The sequence below is a fragment of the Callorhinus ursinus genome, unplaced genomic scaffold (assembly GCF_003265705.2).
Source record: "Callorhinus ursinus isolate GAN/ISIS: 27379988/994484 unplaced genomic scaffold, GSC_fseal_2.0 scaffold24, whole genome shotgun sequence".
Taxonomy (NCBI): domain Eukaryota; kingdom Metazoa; phylum Chordata; class Mammalia; order Carnivora; family Otariidae; genus Callorhinus; species Callorhinus ursinus.
The window spans coordinates 9,443,118-9,458,841 of record NW_027397086.1 but is presented as its reverse complement, the minus strand read 5'-3'; the positions used below and the strand labels follow the sequence as shown (position 1 = coordinate 9,458,841).

Here is a 15,724-nt window from a genome sequence, read left to right as displayed (position 1 = left end):
CTAGGTGTGCTTTTGTTTGGCACTGATGTCTGTATGTGTCCCCCCACCCCCACCCCCCTAGTGCTGGACTGCCAGCTACCTGAGGGGAGAGATCACGTGTCTTGTTCACTTGCTTGTGCGCTGATGTCTCACCCTTTCTAGCTGGGTGACCTTGGACTGGTGGGCCTATTTTCTCATCTGTAAAATGGGACAGTGTCTTTCCTGTGACGCCCGTCCAGAAAGAGGCTTCTGGCAGCTTTGTGCGTAGACACCTGTGACAGACTCTTGGAAAACATTTGGAGGAAATCAAACCAGACGCTTCTGTTCCACCCTCTTGAAGCCGGGAATATCTAAGATCGGGGCTCTGGGGAATCCTGGGAGGGGCTGTGAGTGCCATCTTGTTGCAGAGTTGCTTCCTTATGTGGAGCAGTGTGGATAGTGTGTGGTCTATGGGCCTCCCCTCACCTCCATCTTCTGTGCTCTGGGGGCTGGGCCTTTCCCAAGTTCGCCTGTTTTGGCTCTCTGTCCTCACTGAACAGTACCTTCAGGTGTCCAGTGGTGGGGCTGGGATGAGTTAGGACCCAGCCAGGCACCCCTGATCTCCAGGAAGACACCCAGGTCCCAGTGCCTGGCGTTGGGACTCTTCCTTTGGCAGTGTTGGGTCCGGAGGTGGAGCAGGACCCCTCCAGTCCACTCCCATGATATTGTTGCTGGTCCCAGGGGTGTGGGGGTGGGTGAGGGGACAGTTCAGGGAGGTTTGAATTCCTTGACCTTTTAGGGACTTGGTGAAATCAGAGGGCGTGTCTGCGAACTGCGGCATCGGGCCTGGGGTAGAAATGCGGTGGTGATGGCTCTGAGAGCAGAGGCCCACTCTTGTGGCGGTGGGGACAGGACTTGGGGACTGGGCAGCAGGTGACTGAGTCAGAGACACAGAAACTAGACTCTGGTGGGAGCACAGTGAATGGAACTTGAGCCTTTGGGAGCAGGACTTAGGGATGAAGGGGCCTGACCACCAGCCGACCTCAGCAGACTGTGAGAGGGGTCTAGCAGCCACAGTCTCGTAAACTAGCCATCCTCCCCCTCCTCCTTGCCCCTTGGTAGCATTCAGTCCCTGGAACACCATGCTGAGTGTTGCCCAGCACTTGGCACCGTGACAACCAAGAAAGAAATGCTGACCAGGTCTCATTGCAAGTTCAAGAATAAATTTACTATTTTCTGAGAAGGCATCACGTGGGTGGGAATTTACCCCCCCCCCCATCACCACCATATACACACAATGCTTTGATGGAAACATTGCATTTTTTGAGTGAACATGTGTCAACATCACTGTGGGGGGAAAAGGTTCCAGGATTCTCTGCCAGCTGAAGTCATTACCATAAGGCACTGGTTGGGGAGGGGGGAAGGGCCTGGCAGATGGGGGTGATACAAACAGGCTGGTGGTGGGGAAGGAGGTGGCCAAGTGGGGAGCCTGGCTGGCCTAATGGGAGGTGGGAGGGCCTGTGAGCTGGAGGGGATGTCTGAGCAGGTGGAGAGGAGGGAGGGAGTTGGGAGGTTGTAGGCTGACAGTGTATATTAACCCTCCTCCCCACCCCCCCCATTACAAAATAAGGTGAGTAGGGAGCACAGAGGCAGGGACAGAGGACAGAGGCTCTAGAATGGTGAGCACTGGCAGCTTAGACCAGAAAGACAGGCTGGGGCCAGATTGTTGAGGGGCCTGGAATCCCAGCTCCCACCACTAACAAGCTGTGTGACCTTGGGCAGCTTTTCCAACGTCTCTGTGCTTCAGCTTCAATTTAGTAAAATGTAGCTGTGGATACCCACAGCTTATGACACTCTGAAGGATTCATGGAGATAATGAGTGTAGAGTGCCTAGCACTGGGCCTGGCACGTAGCAGGTGCCAGGACACATTTGTTGTTTGTTGGTGTTGATAAAACTACATAAGTATAGATGTGCTCACATAAATTAACAGCTGGAATGCATTAAAACTGCAATCCAGAGTTGGCCCTCAGTGTAATATCAAGTTTGATTTTCACCTTCAGCAAAATACAGCAGCTTGTCTCTTCAGAAGCTCTTGTCCATGAACAGTCAGTCCCTGGGGCTGACTCTCCCACAGGGCATCTGTCTCCAGTCCTGTGCCCCCCTCTGTCCTCGAGCTGAGACAGCTTTGGGCGGGTTAGAAAGGACTTCCAACCTCTGCACAGCCTCTAGGAAGAAGAGAGCCTTGGGCACAGGAAAGGTCCCCCCTCCCAAGGGGATGTTCCTTGACAATCTTGGGGCTGGCTCTTGCACACCAGGAAATGGGAAGGTGCTTGAGGGAGGACGGTTCTAGAGTTCTCCAGAGAGCCTGGGCCAGTTGGTGAGACATCTTCAGATCTGAAAGATGATGTCACATCTGGGCTCTGAACTTTTGGGAGAAGACTGACCTGCAGGGAATACTTGTTCATCACACATTTATTTGAGTCCCAGGACCTGAAGAACCCAAGATGACTAGATCCTGAGGAGTTCCTGACAGGGCGGTCAGCACGATCCCCAAGGGAGGGGGGGCAGGAGGCATGCCCGGAACTCAGGAAGAGGGAGGGGGTGATTTTGTACTTCCTGTGCCTGGGGACACTGGGAAAGGCTTCCCTGAGGTGGGGGCAATTAGGTTGGGTCTGAAAAGTTGAATGAGAATTGGAAGTGGGGGGGTAGATCAGTGGGAGCAAAGGTGTGGCCAGGAGGAAGGGCAGGGCAGGCCTGGGGCAGAGTGGAAAAGGAGAACCAGTGGCTGGTTGCTTATGTAAAGGTGAAGGGGTGTGCAGTGGGTAGGTGGGGCCTAATGATCAGGGAGGCCTGGGTCACCGCAGGTGCTGGAACCAGGCAGGAGTGACTGGATCCTGGCAGCCTCCGGAATTCCCCCAAGTATCTGTGGCCAAGTCACTGTGTGCTCTGTACTTTTACATATTGTTCAAGTTGACTCTGAAAGGAGCTTACAGGAGGTTATATAGTCCTCTGAGCTAAGGCCGGAAGGGTATGGAGGAGGCAGCTTATTCAAGGTCAAGCAGCTGGTGAGTGTGGGAGCCTGACTTGGGATGTACATGTTCTGACCCCAAATACAGGCCTATTTCTTGTTTTTATTTTCATTTTTTTTTTTAAGATTTTATTTATTTGACGGGGACACAGAGAGAGAGAACCGGAACACAAGCAGGGAGTGGGTGAGGGAGAAGCAGGCTTCCCGAGGAGCAGGGAGCCGGATGTGGGGCTCCATCCCAGGACCCTGGGATCATGACCTGAGCCGAAGGCAGACCCTTAATGACTGAGCCACCCGGGCGCCCCTATTTTATTTATTTATTTATTTATTTATTAAGATTTTATTTATTTATTTGACAGAGAGATAGCAAGAGCAGGAACACAAGCAGGGGGAGAGGGAGAAGCAGGCTTCCCCTGACATGGGACTCGATCCCAGGACCCTGGGATCATGACCTGAGCCACAGGCAGACGCTTAACGACTGAGCCACCCAGGCGCCCATCCCTTATTTTTTTTAATTGAAGTATAATTGATGTACAATATTATATTGGTTTTAGGTGTACAACATAATGATTTGACAGTTATATACATATGAAAAAGCTTGTTTCTTTTTGGCTTTTGACCCTCTCCTGTGGCAGCTGTCCTACTGAGAAGTCCCTGTCATAGGGGCCTGTTTTGTTATAACAAAATCTTAGAACTGGGCGGACTTCCTGTCTGGGGGAAATCTGGGAAGGCCTCCAGGAGAAAGGGTTTGTTAGAGAGACTGGGAGGACGGGATGGGCAGTAGGTGCAGACGGTTGTCTGGGGTGAGGCTCAGCTCCTTTCAGATGAAACTAGGTCAACTTGTGCAAGCGACTGAGGTTCTCTGGACTTGATTTCTTCATCTGTAAAGTGGTCACAGTATTGGCCTTGCCTGTTTGTTGCCAGACTAAGCTCAAGTAGGAGGTTTGTGCGGGGCCTGCACCCTTGTGGAGTTGCTTGGGAAAGGTTCTCTGTCCCTCCTTCCCGTAGCCTTGGCTGCTCTGGGAGCGAAAGGGGCTGCTTCTGCCCTAAGGCCTCTCTGTCTCTGCCTACAGCCTCACCTCTCCTTTGTTTTGAAATTTTCACCAAGACATTGGGTAGACTCAGATGAAATCTTGAGCTGGGAGCCCTCTGGGCTGTGGGTGTGGGCAGATGCAGATGTAGGCAGCGATGTAGGGGGTGTGCCTGCAGGCCTTGTTGGCCTGTGGTCAGGATCACCCGTGCCTAAATGGAGCTGAGCCCAAGTGAGGACACAGCAGGGGATGGAATGAATTACAGACTTCCCAGTTTGGGGGGTGCTCTGGGGCCACAGTCAGACCTCTTTACCAGCCTTTAGTGCCTCAGCCAGAGTCCTCCCTGCCTGCACACAGTGGGTGCCAGACAGTCTGGCACTTGATAGGAGCTCTGTTGTTTGCTGAGGGACTGGAGCAGGCTGAAACCACTGTGAACTGAACTGGGGCTTGTGATGTCTCTGGATATAGAAGCCATGGAGCAGGCAGGACCACCAGGCAAAGGCTCTATTCTCCCGCCGGCCTCTGTCCATATTTACATGGTGGGATTGCATGCCATTATTCATTGTATCAGAAAGCCGTGCAGCAGCCAACCCAGTGCAGGCTTGTGGGTGCTGGGCCTTAGCTTGATTAAGCCTCAGGGTGGTGGCTGTAAGAGAAGGAGGTATTCCTTGCCTGCGGTAGAGGCTCAATGTGTAGCCATCTCAAGTGGAATGGAAAAGGGGTGACTCCAGGCAAAAATGTTGGGTTGATTGGGTGTGCCCTTCCCAGAGGGATTTGCGTTTCAGTATGACCTGAAGATGAATCTCTACACCAGAGGCTGGGGTGCCACTTGGGCCCATGGGTCAGACTGGGTCTGTCTGCCCCCATAGTCTTCCCAGACCCGGGCAGTTGACCTTGCGCACCCAAGCGTCTACTCCGTTGTGGCAGTTAATCCTACCCCTGTCCTGCTGGCCGCAGAGGAACCGGATGGGAGAGGGAACTTGAACCCAGGACTGCTGCCGGGAGCCCTGCTTCCCCAGGGTGCTGAGCACTTCTGCGTGGGTGACTTGGGTAAGCAAATCCCTGGCTGCGCCTGTACCTCCGCCTCTGTTCACACTTCAAAAATGTTTGGGAGTGGGGAAGCTCCAGGCTGCTGCTCCGATCCGAGGAACCCGGGTGTGGCCTCCGGGCGGCGGGGCTGGCCAGGGCTGGCCGAAGCGCAGCGGCCCAGCGGGAGCGGAAAGTGGTTGCAGCTGCGGACAGCTGGGCGCGCGGACCGGCCCCGCCGCTGGGCCTGGGAAGGGGGGGACGTGCGGCTCCCAGTGGGCGGGCTCCCGGGCTGGCAGCTGGGGGCGGGGCCGGCCGCTTCCGGCCTGGGGGAGTGGGGCGTGGCGCCGCCCGAAGGAATGCGCGGAGAGCGGCTTGTCCAGAGGCGCTTTGGCGCGCCCTGCAAGTTACCCCGCTCGGCGTACAGAGCTGTGGCTGGCCTGTCACAGACCAGCCAGAAAGGTACCAAAAGATATTCATTCAGCACGTGCTAGACACTGGTCTGAGGTGTTTCGGGCTCACCAGGGTGAACTGTTGTCTCTCTTCTCACAGACCTGACTTTCTTACGGTGGGAGGAAGAGGCGGGCGGAACAAGATGATTTCAGATCAGGGCTATGAGGAAAATGAAGCCGGGGGATAACTTGGGGGTTGGGGTGGAAGTTACTCCTTTAGCTGCAGTGGCCAGGGACGGCCTCTCCCAGGACACTTGATAGGAGACTTGATATGAGACCGGAATGAGGCGAAACCAGCCTTGCCTCGAGCCAGGGCGGCACAGAGGGAATAGCAAGTGCAAAGGCCCAGAGGCGGGACTGGGGCAAGATGTGACCCTGGGCGGAATCAGCACTTTATGGGAGGAGCCTGCAACGGACCTCTCTGGCTGAGGTTTCTCCAGCTTCCTGGACCCAGAGCTTGGCACCAGGTCTGCACCCTGCCCAGGTGCTCTGGGAGGAAGACTTGCCTGTGGCTGGAAGCAACTGTTGGTTTTCAGGAGTCTTTCTAGACTTCTTGGAGGTTGTGCCATGTGGTTACCTGTATGGAAGACTGTAATTTTCTACTTGTTCCCTGGAGGACCTGGAAATCTCTAGATGTTGTCACTGCTGTGTTTTTTTTAAGTCATTTTTGAAATTTCAACTTGGAAGATAGATTCAGCATGTGCTTTGCGGGAAGGGGAAGCGTGCTGGAAGACACCTCTTAGATGTAGGCCGAGCTGAGAGGCCCCCTGATCTGGCTGGGAGAGGCACTTGGCTGCACGCCGTTCTCAGGAATGGGCCTCTGTGGCCTCGGACTCCTTGGTGACAACCTTGGCAAGATTCTGGGCCGGGCCAGAGCACCTGCTCTGTGGAGACACGGCCATCCTCACAAACCAGATCTGGCTCCCAGGCACCTAGTGCCCAGACCGGGGTCATTTGAGAGGCCTGCGATTCCACTGCCAAGGTCTGTGGGGGGCTCCATGGGAGGAAAGGGGCACAGGAAACTTCCTCCCTGGTGGGTGGGCATGGATCCAGCTGGAGGGTGTGGGGCTATGTCTCCAAGGAGGCCCAGCCCTGGGACATCTCCATCCCCCCCATCCCCCCCTACCTCCGTCCAAGGCCCCCTTGGTGTGCTGAGGAGGTCTGCAACAGCAACCCTTTCTCTTATCTGTTACTGGCCCACGAGGACTGAATGGGAGGCCTCCTCAGGGGCTTTGGGAAGAGTGAAGGTGGGGCTGGGGTTGCTAGGCTGGCTCCTCGCTCCTGGGAATCAGGCACTCTTCTGAGGGAGCATCAGGTCTGGGTGGCAGGGTGGAGAGAGGCCCAGAAGCATAGGACCAAGGAGGCCAAAGCAGGCAAGACTAAAGTGCCTGGAAGGTAATCTAGGCCCAGGGAACTGGCAGGGTTGGGGAGGCTGTGAGAAGTGGGCTTTGACCCCAGGCTGCCCAGTGAGGAGCCAGTGAGGGCCCCAGGCTGCTGTTCCCTTAGCCTGGGGCTCCCAGCACAGGTGAGGAAAAGGGCAGAGCATGGCCTCTTGGAGACAGATTTAATAATCCTAGCCTTTCTGTCTGGCAGTGAGTATTGCAGGAGAGAAGCTTTACTCCTAAAACTTTTATTGATCCAGACACTAATAAAAAGTAAAGGGTTTTTTGGAGCAAGGTTTTTTTTTTTTTTTTCTTTTTTCCTACTGGAGCAAAGAACATTAGAGCCCTAAAACACAAATCTTTTCCTTCCTCTCCCTAGATTTGGGGCTGGGGGTGGGGTTTGGCCTTGTTCAGATTTCGCCTCTTCAAGAAGTCTTCCCTGACTGCACAGGCCTGTAATCATCCTTTGTTTTCCAGCAGCTCACCAAAGCTGCCACTTGCGCATCTGGTCTGTTCCCCAGAAGGGTCGAGGGTGGGGGTTACAGAAGCCTGAGACCCCGAGGGCAGTGAAGGGCATTTGCCCTAGGAGATAGTGAAGGCTTGCCTCTTGACTTTTTGGGCTTTCTGGGTTTGGTTCTTTTGCTGCCTGTTCATTTCATAAATACTTCCTGAGCTCAAACACCCTGCAAGAGCCTCCCTTAGGATGCAGAAATAGAAGACTCGGCCATGCCCTTTTGCAGAGCTTACCTTCTGTCAGGAGAGACAGATGATCATAAATAAGCGCAAAAACAAAGTAATTCCAGATTGGGTGAAGTTGCCCTACTGAAATGTAAGTCAGGGATGTTTGGCACCTTGTTTCCCAATGCCTAAAATAGTGCCTGGCACATAGTTTGCACTAAATAAATATTTGCTGGCTGAATGAGCCAAACGCTATGAAGGAAACAAGTATCTCAGTGGGGAGTAATGGGGTGGGGCAGGACCTGTGACAGACGGGGCCATCCATCCGGAATAACCGAGCTCCAGAAGCTGGCCTTTCCCCAAGGTCTTCCCCTATGCAGCGGAAGGAGAACTCCCACCGAGGCAGCAGCAAGTACAAAGTCCTCAAGGCGGGAAAACAGAGGCTGCAAGTGTGGGAGTTGGGTTTGGTGGATGAGGTCAGAGGGTAGGCACCTGCCTACTTCTTTCACTTGGGGAGGAGTGTGGATTTATTCAGAGTGTGTAGGGAGTACTGGAAGAGTTTCTCGCCCCAGCATTAAATAATCCGATTTGCATTTCTAAATCGTCCCTCTGGCTCCCTGATAGGGGTGGGGTGAGGCTGCAGGCTGGGGCCGGCAAGGGAGACTTTAGAGGTGGTAACAGCAGGATTTAATGATGGATTGGATTCTGAAGGCCAGGGAAAGGTGGGGGGGGGGGCGGTTCCTGGCTCCTGAGTCTTCACTTTGGACGTTTCGCGCTTGAGGTTCTATGAGGAATTCAAGAGAAGATGTCAGCCCTGCATGTCATGTGTGAGTCTGGTTCTCAGAGGAGGGGAGGGCTGAGGGGCCTTTGAGCACACTGTAGTGGATGAAAGCAAAGAAGCGGATGAGATCACCAAAGCAAGGTGTTCTACTGAAGGGCAGTGCCCCCAAGTTAGAGCCTGAGCAGCTCCACCCCCACCCCCACCCCCCAGGGAAGGGGATGAGGTAGCAGGAAAGGAATGGGAGAACCTCAGGTGGTGACAGGATGGGGGAGAAACAGCAGAGGGTCTGGTGGCCTGGGTTTCAGGGAGGGCGTGGGCTGTCCTCTGTCAGTAAAGAGAGGATGGAAACTGTGGTTGGCCTTGGCCCCATGAAAGCCCTGGGGGGCCATGGGGAGAACCGCTGGGGTCAGGACAGGTGTGTTGGATAGAAGAGGAGGAGGCAGTGGTGTCAGGGAAGGGCAGGAAGAACCAGCCAATCCGGGAAGCGGGGGAGGATCAGGTGAGAGCTCAGACCCTCTCTCTTTGTTGGGTTTACCAGTGGCTTGCCCGTTGGTCTCAACCCTTTGCACCCATCCGAATCCTCTAGGCAGAGTCCTTGGAGGCTGATGCAGAGGGTTGGAGGGGCCCTAACATGCTCTTGAATAGCTCTCTGGGCTCTTCTTTCTCCCTTTCTCAGCAGAGCTCGCTAACTGCCCTGTAGTGGCACACTTTTTCTGGTTCATGGGACCACCTGACCCTGTTCTTCCCCATCTCCCTACTTCGTCTTTCTCTGGGTCCAAGGCCCCTAGAGAAGAGCACTGTGGAGCCGGGTTTACTTGGAGGGTCTTTCCATCTTTCCCAGAGCATGGCTACACTTCATTTACACTGATTTTTGCTCTGGAAGGCTCCTTTGTGTGTTTGGCATCCAGAGAAGTTTGAGGTCTTTTTCAGGGTATTTTGGTGGCCAGAACCTTGACCTCCCCCAGGGCTTGGTTGGCTGTGCGGGAGCTTAGAATGTGTTTGGCTTCGGGGATGGACAGTGTAGGGTTGGGGACAACCTAAATTCTAATGGTCCTCAGGTGGGTTCTCAGTGTCAAATGAATGACAGTCAGATATTTGCGTCTTTGGGCTCCCAGGTTGTTGGGTTAAATGCTTCCTCTGCAGCTGGTTAACCAGTGTATTCACATCTGTTATCTGCAGGGGGTAGAGTATTTCCTCATTTTATACCTAAAGAAACCAAGTCCTGGGAAACTGAAAGGTCTTGCCCAGAGGTTACAGTTGCTAAGTAACACCACCAGGATCACATACCAGGCCTGCAGACCCCTCAGTGAGGCCACCCTTACTGACTAGTCCTGGGGGTGAGGAGGTGATGGTAGGGTGCAGGGCGTCCAGTCTCCCCCCGCCCCTTAGGAGCAGTGGCCATTTGCTCTGCCAGAGCTGTAGGGCATTCCTCCTGACCACCTGTTTCCTCTGGCACTCCATACCCTCTCTTCCCTGAGCACACACATATCAGTGGCTGTAGGCTCCATGAAGATAGAATGAGGCAGGCCTTGAACCTGGTCAAGCCTTGGGGGGCCCCCAGCTTCTGGGAGGCTGTTTGTGTAGCAGGTATAGGGTGGTTTGTGTGGCTGTTGGAGAACTCCCCTCAGGAAAGCCAGCTTGGCTGCACACCATCCCATGGGAGACACCTGAGCAGGAGAGGGCCTGCCCCCTCACTGAGGAGTAGGGAGGCTGAGGAGACTCAGAGACGGCAGGGGTGGGGCCGGGTTGCCCCTAGAGGGGGGACCATGAGGTCTTGTGCTTCCTCCCAGTAGGCCAGGTGGCTTTGCACTCTTGCTTCCCTCCTCCTACCCAGCAGACCCCAGTTAGCCTGGGGGCGGTGCAGGGCCGCGGTAGGCTGTTTTCAGGTTTCTAAGGATTTGGGCCAGAGCCCAGCCCGTCCCCACCCGCCCACCCCCCCAATCTACACGGCTTTCTGGCCTGGAGGGCTTCTGGGGGAGGGCAGGCACCTGGGAAGAGCTACAGAGTGGTCTTACGCGGTAGTCCCTGAGGGTTCTAATTGGATCCCCCCTCTTTACAGGAGGACTCTGAGGACCTGCAGGTTTGCAGCCCTGCAGGAGTGGGGTACTTGACCCTCAGGCCCTGAGTGTCAAGAAAGAACTTGACACTTTAGGCGCTCACTATGTGCCAGACACAGTGCTTAGCACTTCCTAGCACTGCCCAGGATTGCTCACAACCCTCCACAGACACGCGTCCCTAGACCCCCTCTCACAGGTAAGGAAGCCAGGCTTCCAGCTCCCACCTGCTCCCTCCGGAGGCCGGCTTGCCCCACCCTGACCCTCAGGCCCTACCTGTTCCATACCCACTAGCTTCTTTCCTTCATGGGGAAAATGTAGAGGGTAGATGGGGACTCACTACCAGAGAAAGAAGTGACTTACTCAGGGTCACTACTCAGGAGCTGGTTTCCCACTTTGTGTCTCCCATCATATCATGGGGGCAGCCTACTTCAACCTAGCTCATCTGGCTGCTCTTTAATAAGTGCTCACTCTGAGCCAGGCCTGTGCTGTAACTCATCAATTTCTCATAGCAACCCTGTTGTGAAGTTAAGTACTATTGCCCATTTTACAGAGAGGTGGCTTGTCCACGAACACCTAGGTTGCACATGACACAGCCCAGATTTGAACTCAGTCTGCTCTTAACCAGCAGCCTACCCAGCTTCAAACTTATTTGATTGCCGGGCTCCCTAGAATCAGAAACAGAAACAAAATGGTCCGTCCTTGAAGGACCTGGCCCTCGCAGAGTTAGGCCTGAGGACTCTGCCTGGCCTTGGCCATTCTCGTGGAGAATGGCCAGACAGCACGTCCAGCGGGCCCAGCCACTCCGTATGCCAGGAAATGGTCCGCCTCTCTTGGAGGGCTTGTTAGACCGGGTACCGAGGTCCGGGCCCTTAAGTCTCTCCTTTCCTCACCCCTGCCCACTCTTCTGTAGCTGGGCAGACCCTGCCCACCCTTGGAGCCTATGGGCCTCAGGAGAGCCCCCAGCCCTGCAGCCCTCCCTTGTCCTTTCTCGTGGACAGTGGAAGGGCCTCAGCCAGCTTACCTGAGCCTTGGGCTTGGAAGGATGGCTCTCCTCACCTGTCCCTTCCTCTGGCCATACAGCCTTTCCAGAAAGGGATGAGGGCCTGAGTGTCAAGCACCCCACTCCTGCAGGGCTGCAGACCTGCCTCTTCTCCCTCCTTCACTTCCTCCTCTCTCCTTTTCCTACATCTCAGCCTTACTTAGCGTTTGTCTGTCTCCTGCTGTGTTATTTCCAGGCCTGATTTCCAGTGTTTTCATCTATAAGAAGGGGGAAACAATAGAAGGGACCTCACAGGGTTTTTGAGGCCCAAACTGAAAGCCCAGTGGTTGGACACCTGCAACAAATGAGTCCACATCTACCCTCTACATTTTCCCCGTGAAGGAAAGAAGCTAGTGGGTATGGAACAGGCGGGGCCTGCAGGTCAGGGTGGGGCAAGCCGGCCTCCGGAGGGAGCAGGTGGGAGCCAGAAGCCTGGCTTCCTCACCTGTGAGAGGGGGTCTAGGGATGCACGTCTGTGGAAGGTTGTGAGCAATCCTGGGCAGTGCTAGGAAGTGCTAAGTGCTGTGTCTGGCACATAGCGCCTAAAAGTGGCTGTGGTTCCTGCTTTTGATTCTCCAGATGTAGCTGCGTTTGGGGGTCTTTGGGGTTCTTCAAGTGAAATTGGGATTTTAGCATTGTGCATTTTGTCTAGATCTTCCTGAAAAGCCCAAGCCCTCCATTCTGATCATGACTTTGGGGGAGTTTTTTTGGGTTTTGCTGTCTCGTCTCCTGTACTGAAAAAGGGATCTGTGCCTTTAAGTCCCTGGCAGCCCTGAGTGGGACACTGGCCCTTTAAAAGCACATTACAGAAAGTTGGAACTTAGCCTTTGTTTAACTAGCAGTGATTAGTCCCAGCGGACAGGGCTGGAGTGCTATGTCTAGGACCGGAGTGCAGTCGGACTGCCTGGGCCCAGTGGGGGACGGCAGGCAGACCGGTGGCAGGCCTGGCCCCTCGGTTTCCCTGGCCTGGTGATCCTGGTGGCCTGGGGATCCTGGTGGCCGTGCCGAGGGATGGTAAGTGGCCTGATTGTTCTGATCTGCCTGAGCAGAGGCTGGAGTGTGGGCAGCTGCCAGCCCCAGGGCCCCTGACCAGCCTCCTGGGCCCAGGGAGACCCACGTGAGATGGGTGGGAGCGGGCTGGTAGAGAGGGGTTGTCACAGGTACTCAGTCTTGGGAGGGACTCCGTTGTTCTCCAGAGATGGTGTCTCTGCAGACATCTACCGCCCGCCCAGAATGTGGAAACACATTAGCCCCGCCAAAAAGCGAAAAACTGAGAAGTGTTGCTCCTGGTTTTAGTTTCTAAAGAGAGGAAATTCAGCGTCCGGTGCTCCTTTCCACAGCCAAGCCTCCATGGCCTACGCCTTTGAGAACCGGGAAATGCTAGGAATGGCTGAAAAGTTTTCTGAGCGGAGGATCTTGGCCTTTGCTCGGAGTCGCCCAACCCTGAGCTGGACTGGGTGGGGCTGCGCTGGGGTTTGGGGGCCATGTCATCTTCACCCCAACTCCCCAACCCCCCAGCAGTGCTCTTTTATACTCCCGCCCCTCCCTGCCTGTGTCCATGGGCCTGCAGGCTGGGGGCGTTGGAAGACCAGGAAGGCTGCTCCGGGCCCGGAGTGTGTTCTGCTCCAGCGTACGGATCTGAAACCGTGTTAGGAGCCGGGTCACTGTGATGTGGCGGTCTTTCCTGGGGAAGTACCTCTGTCTCCGGAGAAGGCAGGGATCCATCTTGTTAACACACTGTCTGGTGGAGGGCTTGTGAGGAATAAATGAGCCAGTGCTGTGAAGCGCCAAGCTCCGTGCCAGGCTTGTCCAGCCTTGGTCCCAGCCACCCTCACTACTGTTTCCGGGGGGCTGGTGGTGGATCCCACTCCTACCAGCAAGGTGTCCTTCTCACCATTTTCCAGACAGGGGAAACAATCTACCCAGAGTCACACCGGAGGTGACAAAGGCAGGGTTTGGTGTACAGTTCTGGTGACCGAGAATTTCTTTAAGCTCTTTGAAAGTTGGTGCATGTGATCACATGATTTCTGTAGTTTTGGTGAAAGCCTGAGGCTTTGACAAGCAGTGAAGATAGTTTGGAGCTGGAGCCCAAATGCCAGGCCTCTAGCCGCGCCCTGGTACCTGGGAACGGTGACCTTGGGCAAGCTGCTGGACCTCTCGCCTCCACTCGCCAGTGTCTGAGGGGCTGGGGTGCATGGGTCAAGCCCTGGAGGGAGTTGTCAGTTTTGCTGGGGCACATGTCATGGAGGTGGGGGTCTTTGAGCCAGGTTTCATGGATAAAGCGGACTTAGTGGCTGGGAGTGTTCAGGCTTTGGTGGGCAGTCCAGTGCTGCGGGGTTGGGACACACCTTGGATGCTATATATGGCATATATGGCGTTACTGGTTGGAACCCCATGGGCCAGGTGGCAAATGACAGATTGGGCTAGCTTATCCTAGAGTCAGCCAGTGTGGGGGGTGAGGGGGGAAAGATGGTGAGCTCTCAGAGTCTGGCACACTGTCTGGCCTTGGGAAGCCCCTTGAGGTCTCGAGCCTCAGTTTCCTTAACTGTAGTCAGGCGGCTGGGCTTTATGAGCATCAGAAGCCCACATTTCGTGGACCCATTGCACTTCCCAGGTGTGAGGTGTCATGGGTGAGGTAGGCACTGTAGAGCCACAGATGGCGCTGGTGCATGGTCACTAGAAGCAGGAGAAACTCAGCAGCTACACCCCACTTTTCTTTGACATCTTGAATTCCTGCCTTTGTTGGTGGCCTGGGAACCTGTGGCTCACTGGCGGCCACCTCTCTTGCTATTTTGCTGCTGTTGAATGACCCAGACCGACTCCTGCTAGTTAACAGTCTGGGAAGCAGAGCTCTGATGTCCCACTGAGACCCCCAGACACCAGGCGTGGGAAGGAATAGGGAGCCCGGGTCCCAAGGCCCCCAGGCTCAGTGTCGGCATATTGGTGGTACTTAGTAGTTGTATACTGGGACGTTGGATTAACCCAGACCAGGAGGGGGGCATATTGAGGTTCATAAGCATAAGGAACTTCCAGCAGGCTCTGGCAGGAGGTAAGGGCGGCCCATTTGTCAGGTGAAGAAGCCAAGGTACAGGAGAGGCCAACTTGAGATTTCTGCTCTCTTGGCCCAGTGCCTGTTCCCATCTTTGACTCTTGTCTCCCTAAGACCACAAAGCCCCTCTGTCCCAAATAGTGGCTGGAACTAAAAAGATCAGGGCTGGAGATGAGCACTGGGGCTAGAAACCTAGGGTGCCCGTGTTTGTTCCCAGATGTGTCTGTCCATCTCTCTTCAAATGGGGGCTTGAGGTGTCTACTTAAAATGGCAGCCCTCTCGAGCCTGCTGTTGGGGGTGGTAGGTGGAGTGGCTAAGATTCTCCGGGGTCAGATGGCAGAGAGGCTTTTCAAGAGCCCACGTCCAGGGAGGGCCGGGCAGGCCCTGCGTGCTGGGCAGAGTGAGAGGCATCCTGGAAATATCTGTGTGCCCGGGGAGAAGCCAGGAACATCCAGAAAAGTGCTGTTGGGGCGGGAAGGGGCAAGAGTGTCTGGGCAAAGGCAGAACCAGTGCTGATCATAGGGCTCACTGCATGTCAGGGCTGGTGTCATCCCCATTTTACAGGTGAAAGAACGGAGACATGTGGGTTAATGAATGTGGCCAAAGTCCCAGGGTTTTATTTTCACGTGTGTTTGTTTTTAAGGAAGGAGACCTCTCCACATTGACCAGTCATCAACCAAGTGTGGTGCCAGGAGCTGGGGCCGTGTTGACAAGTGGCTGGTCCTCCGCTGAGGCAGGAAGCTTGGTGCCCAGGGATGGGGAAGGAGAGTCCACACATCGCTTTGTCACCCTAACGTGAACAACATGCACAGAACAGAAGGCCACATGGCATGGCCTTCGGGTATTAGGAGGGGAGAAGGTGCTGCTTCTGCCCCCACCCTCACATTTCTTGGAGAGGCCACCTGAGCCTAGGAGGGCTTCCTGGAGGTGAAGAGCTGGGAGGAATTAGATTAGCCAGAGGGGAAAGTGGCTTCCTTGGGGGATGGAATTCCTTGGTTTTTGGTTCGTTTGTTTTTTTATTTCATCATCTTTCACGCCGCTTGGGTCATGAGTCCCCAGGGCCTGAGGCAGCTGTTGGAGGTATTTATGGTTGCTGCCCCCAGGGGGTGGCGGGGTTGCTGGGGAACCAGTCAGAAACCAGTCCCACACGCGGTGGTGTGATCTGTGGGACCAAGGGGATGGATGGGTGCGTTCACATATGTGAGAAGGAGAGGGGCACAGACTGAGCTTGCAGGGAGGGAA

General features: G+C 55.0%; 1 protein-coding gene across 13 annotated transcripts in view; it reads left to right on the top strand.

The window, feature by feature from the left end:
• DAB2IP (DAB2 interacting protein) overlaps positions 1-15,724 on the top strand; it is a 188,712-nt gene that overhangs the window by 136,165 nt on the left and 36,823 nt on the right. The window contains exon 1 of one of the 13 annotated variants that reach the window (XM_073905803.1): positions 2,948-3,024. The exons of 10 other annotated variants lie outside the window; for them this stretch is intronic. In XM_073905803.1, coding sequence (XP_073761904.1) covers positions 2,990-3,024 — 35 coding nt within the window. In that variant the 5' untranslated portion in view covers positions 2,948-2,989. Of the gene's footprint in view, positions 1-2,947; positions 3,025-5,685; positions 6,479-12,260; positions 12,448-15,724 lie in introns of those variants that run through there. 2 more of the 13 variants (XM_025888677.2, XM_025888679.2) reach the window with 2 other exon arrangements.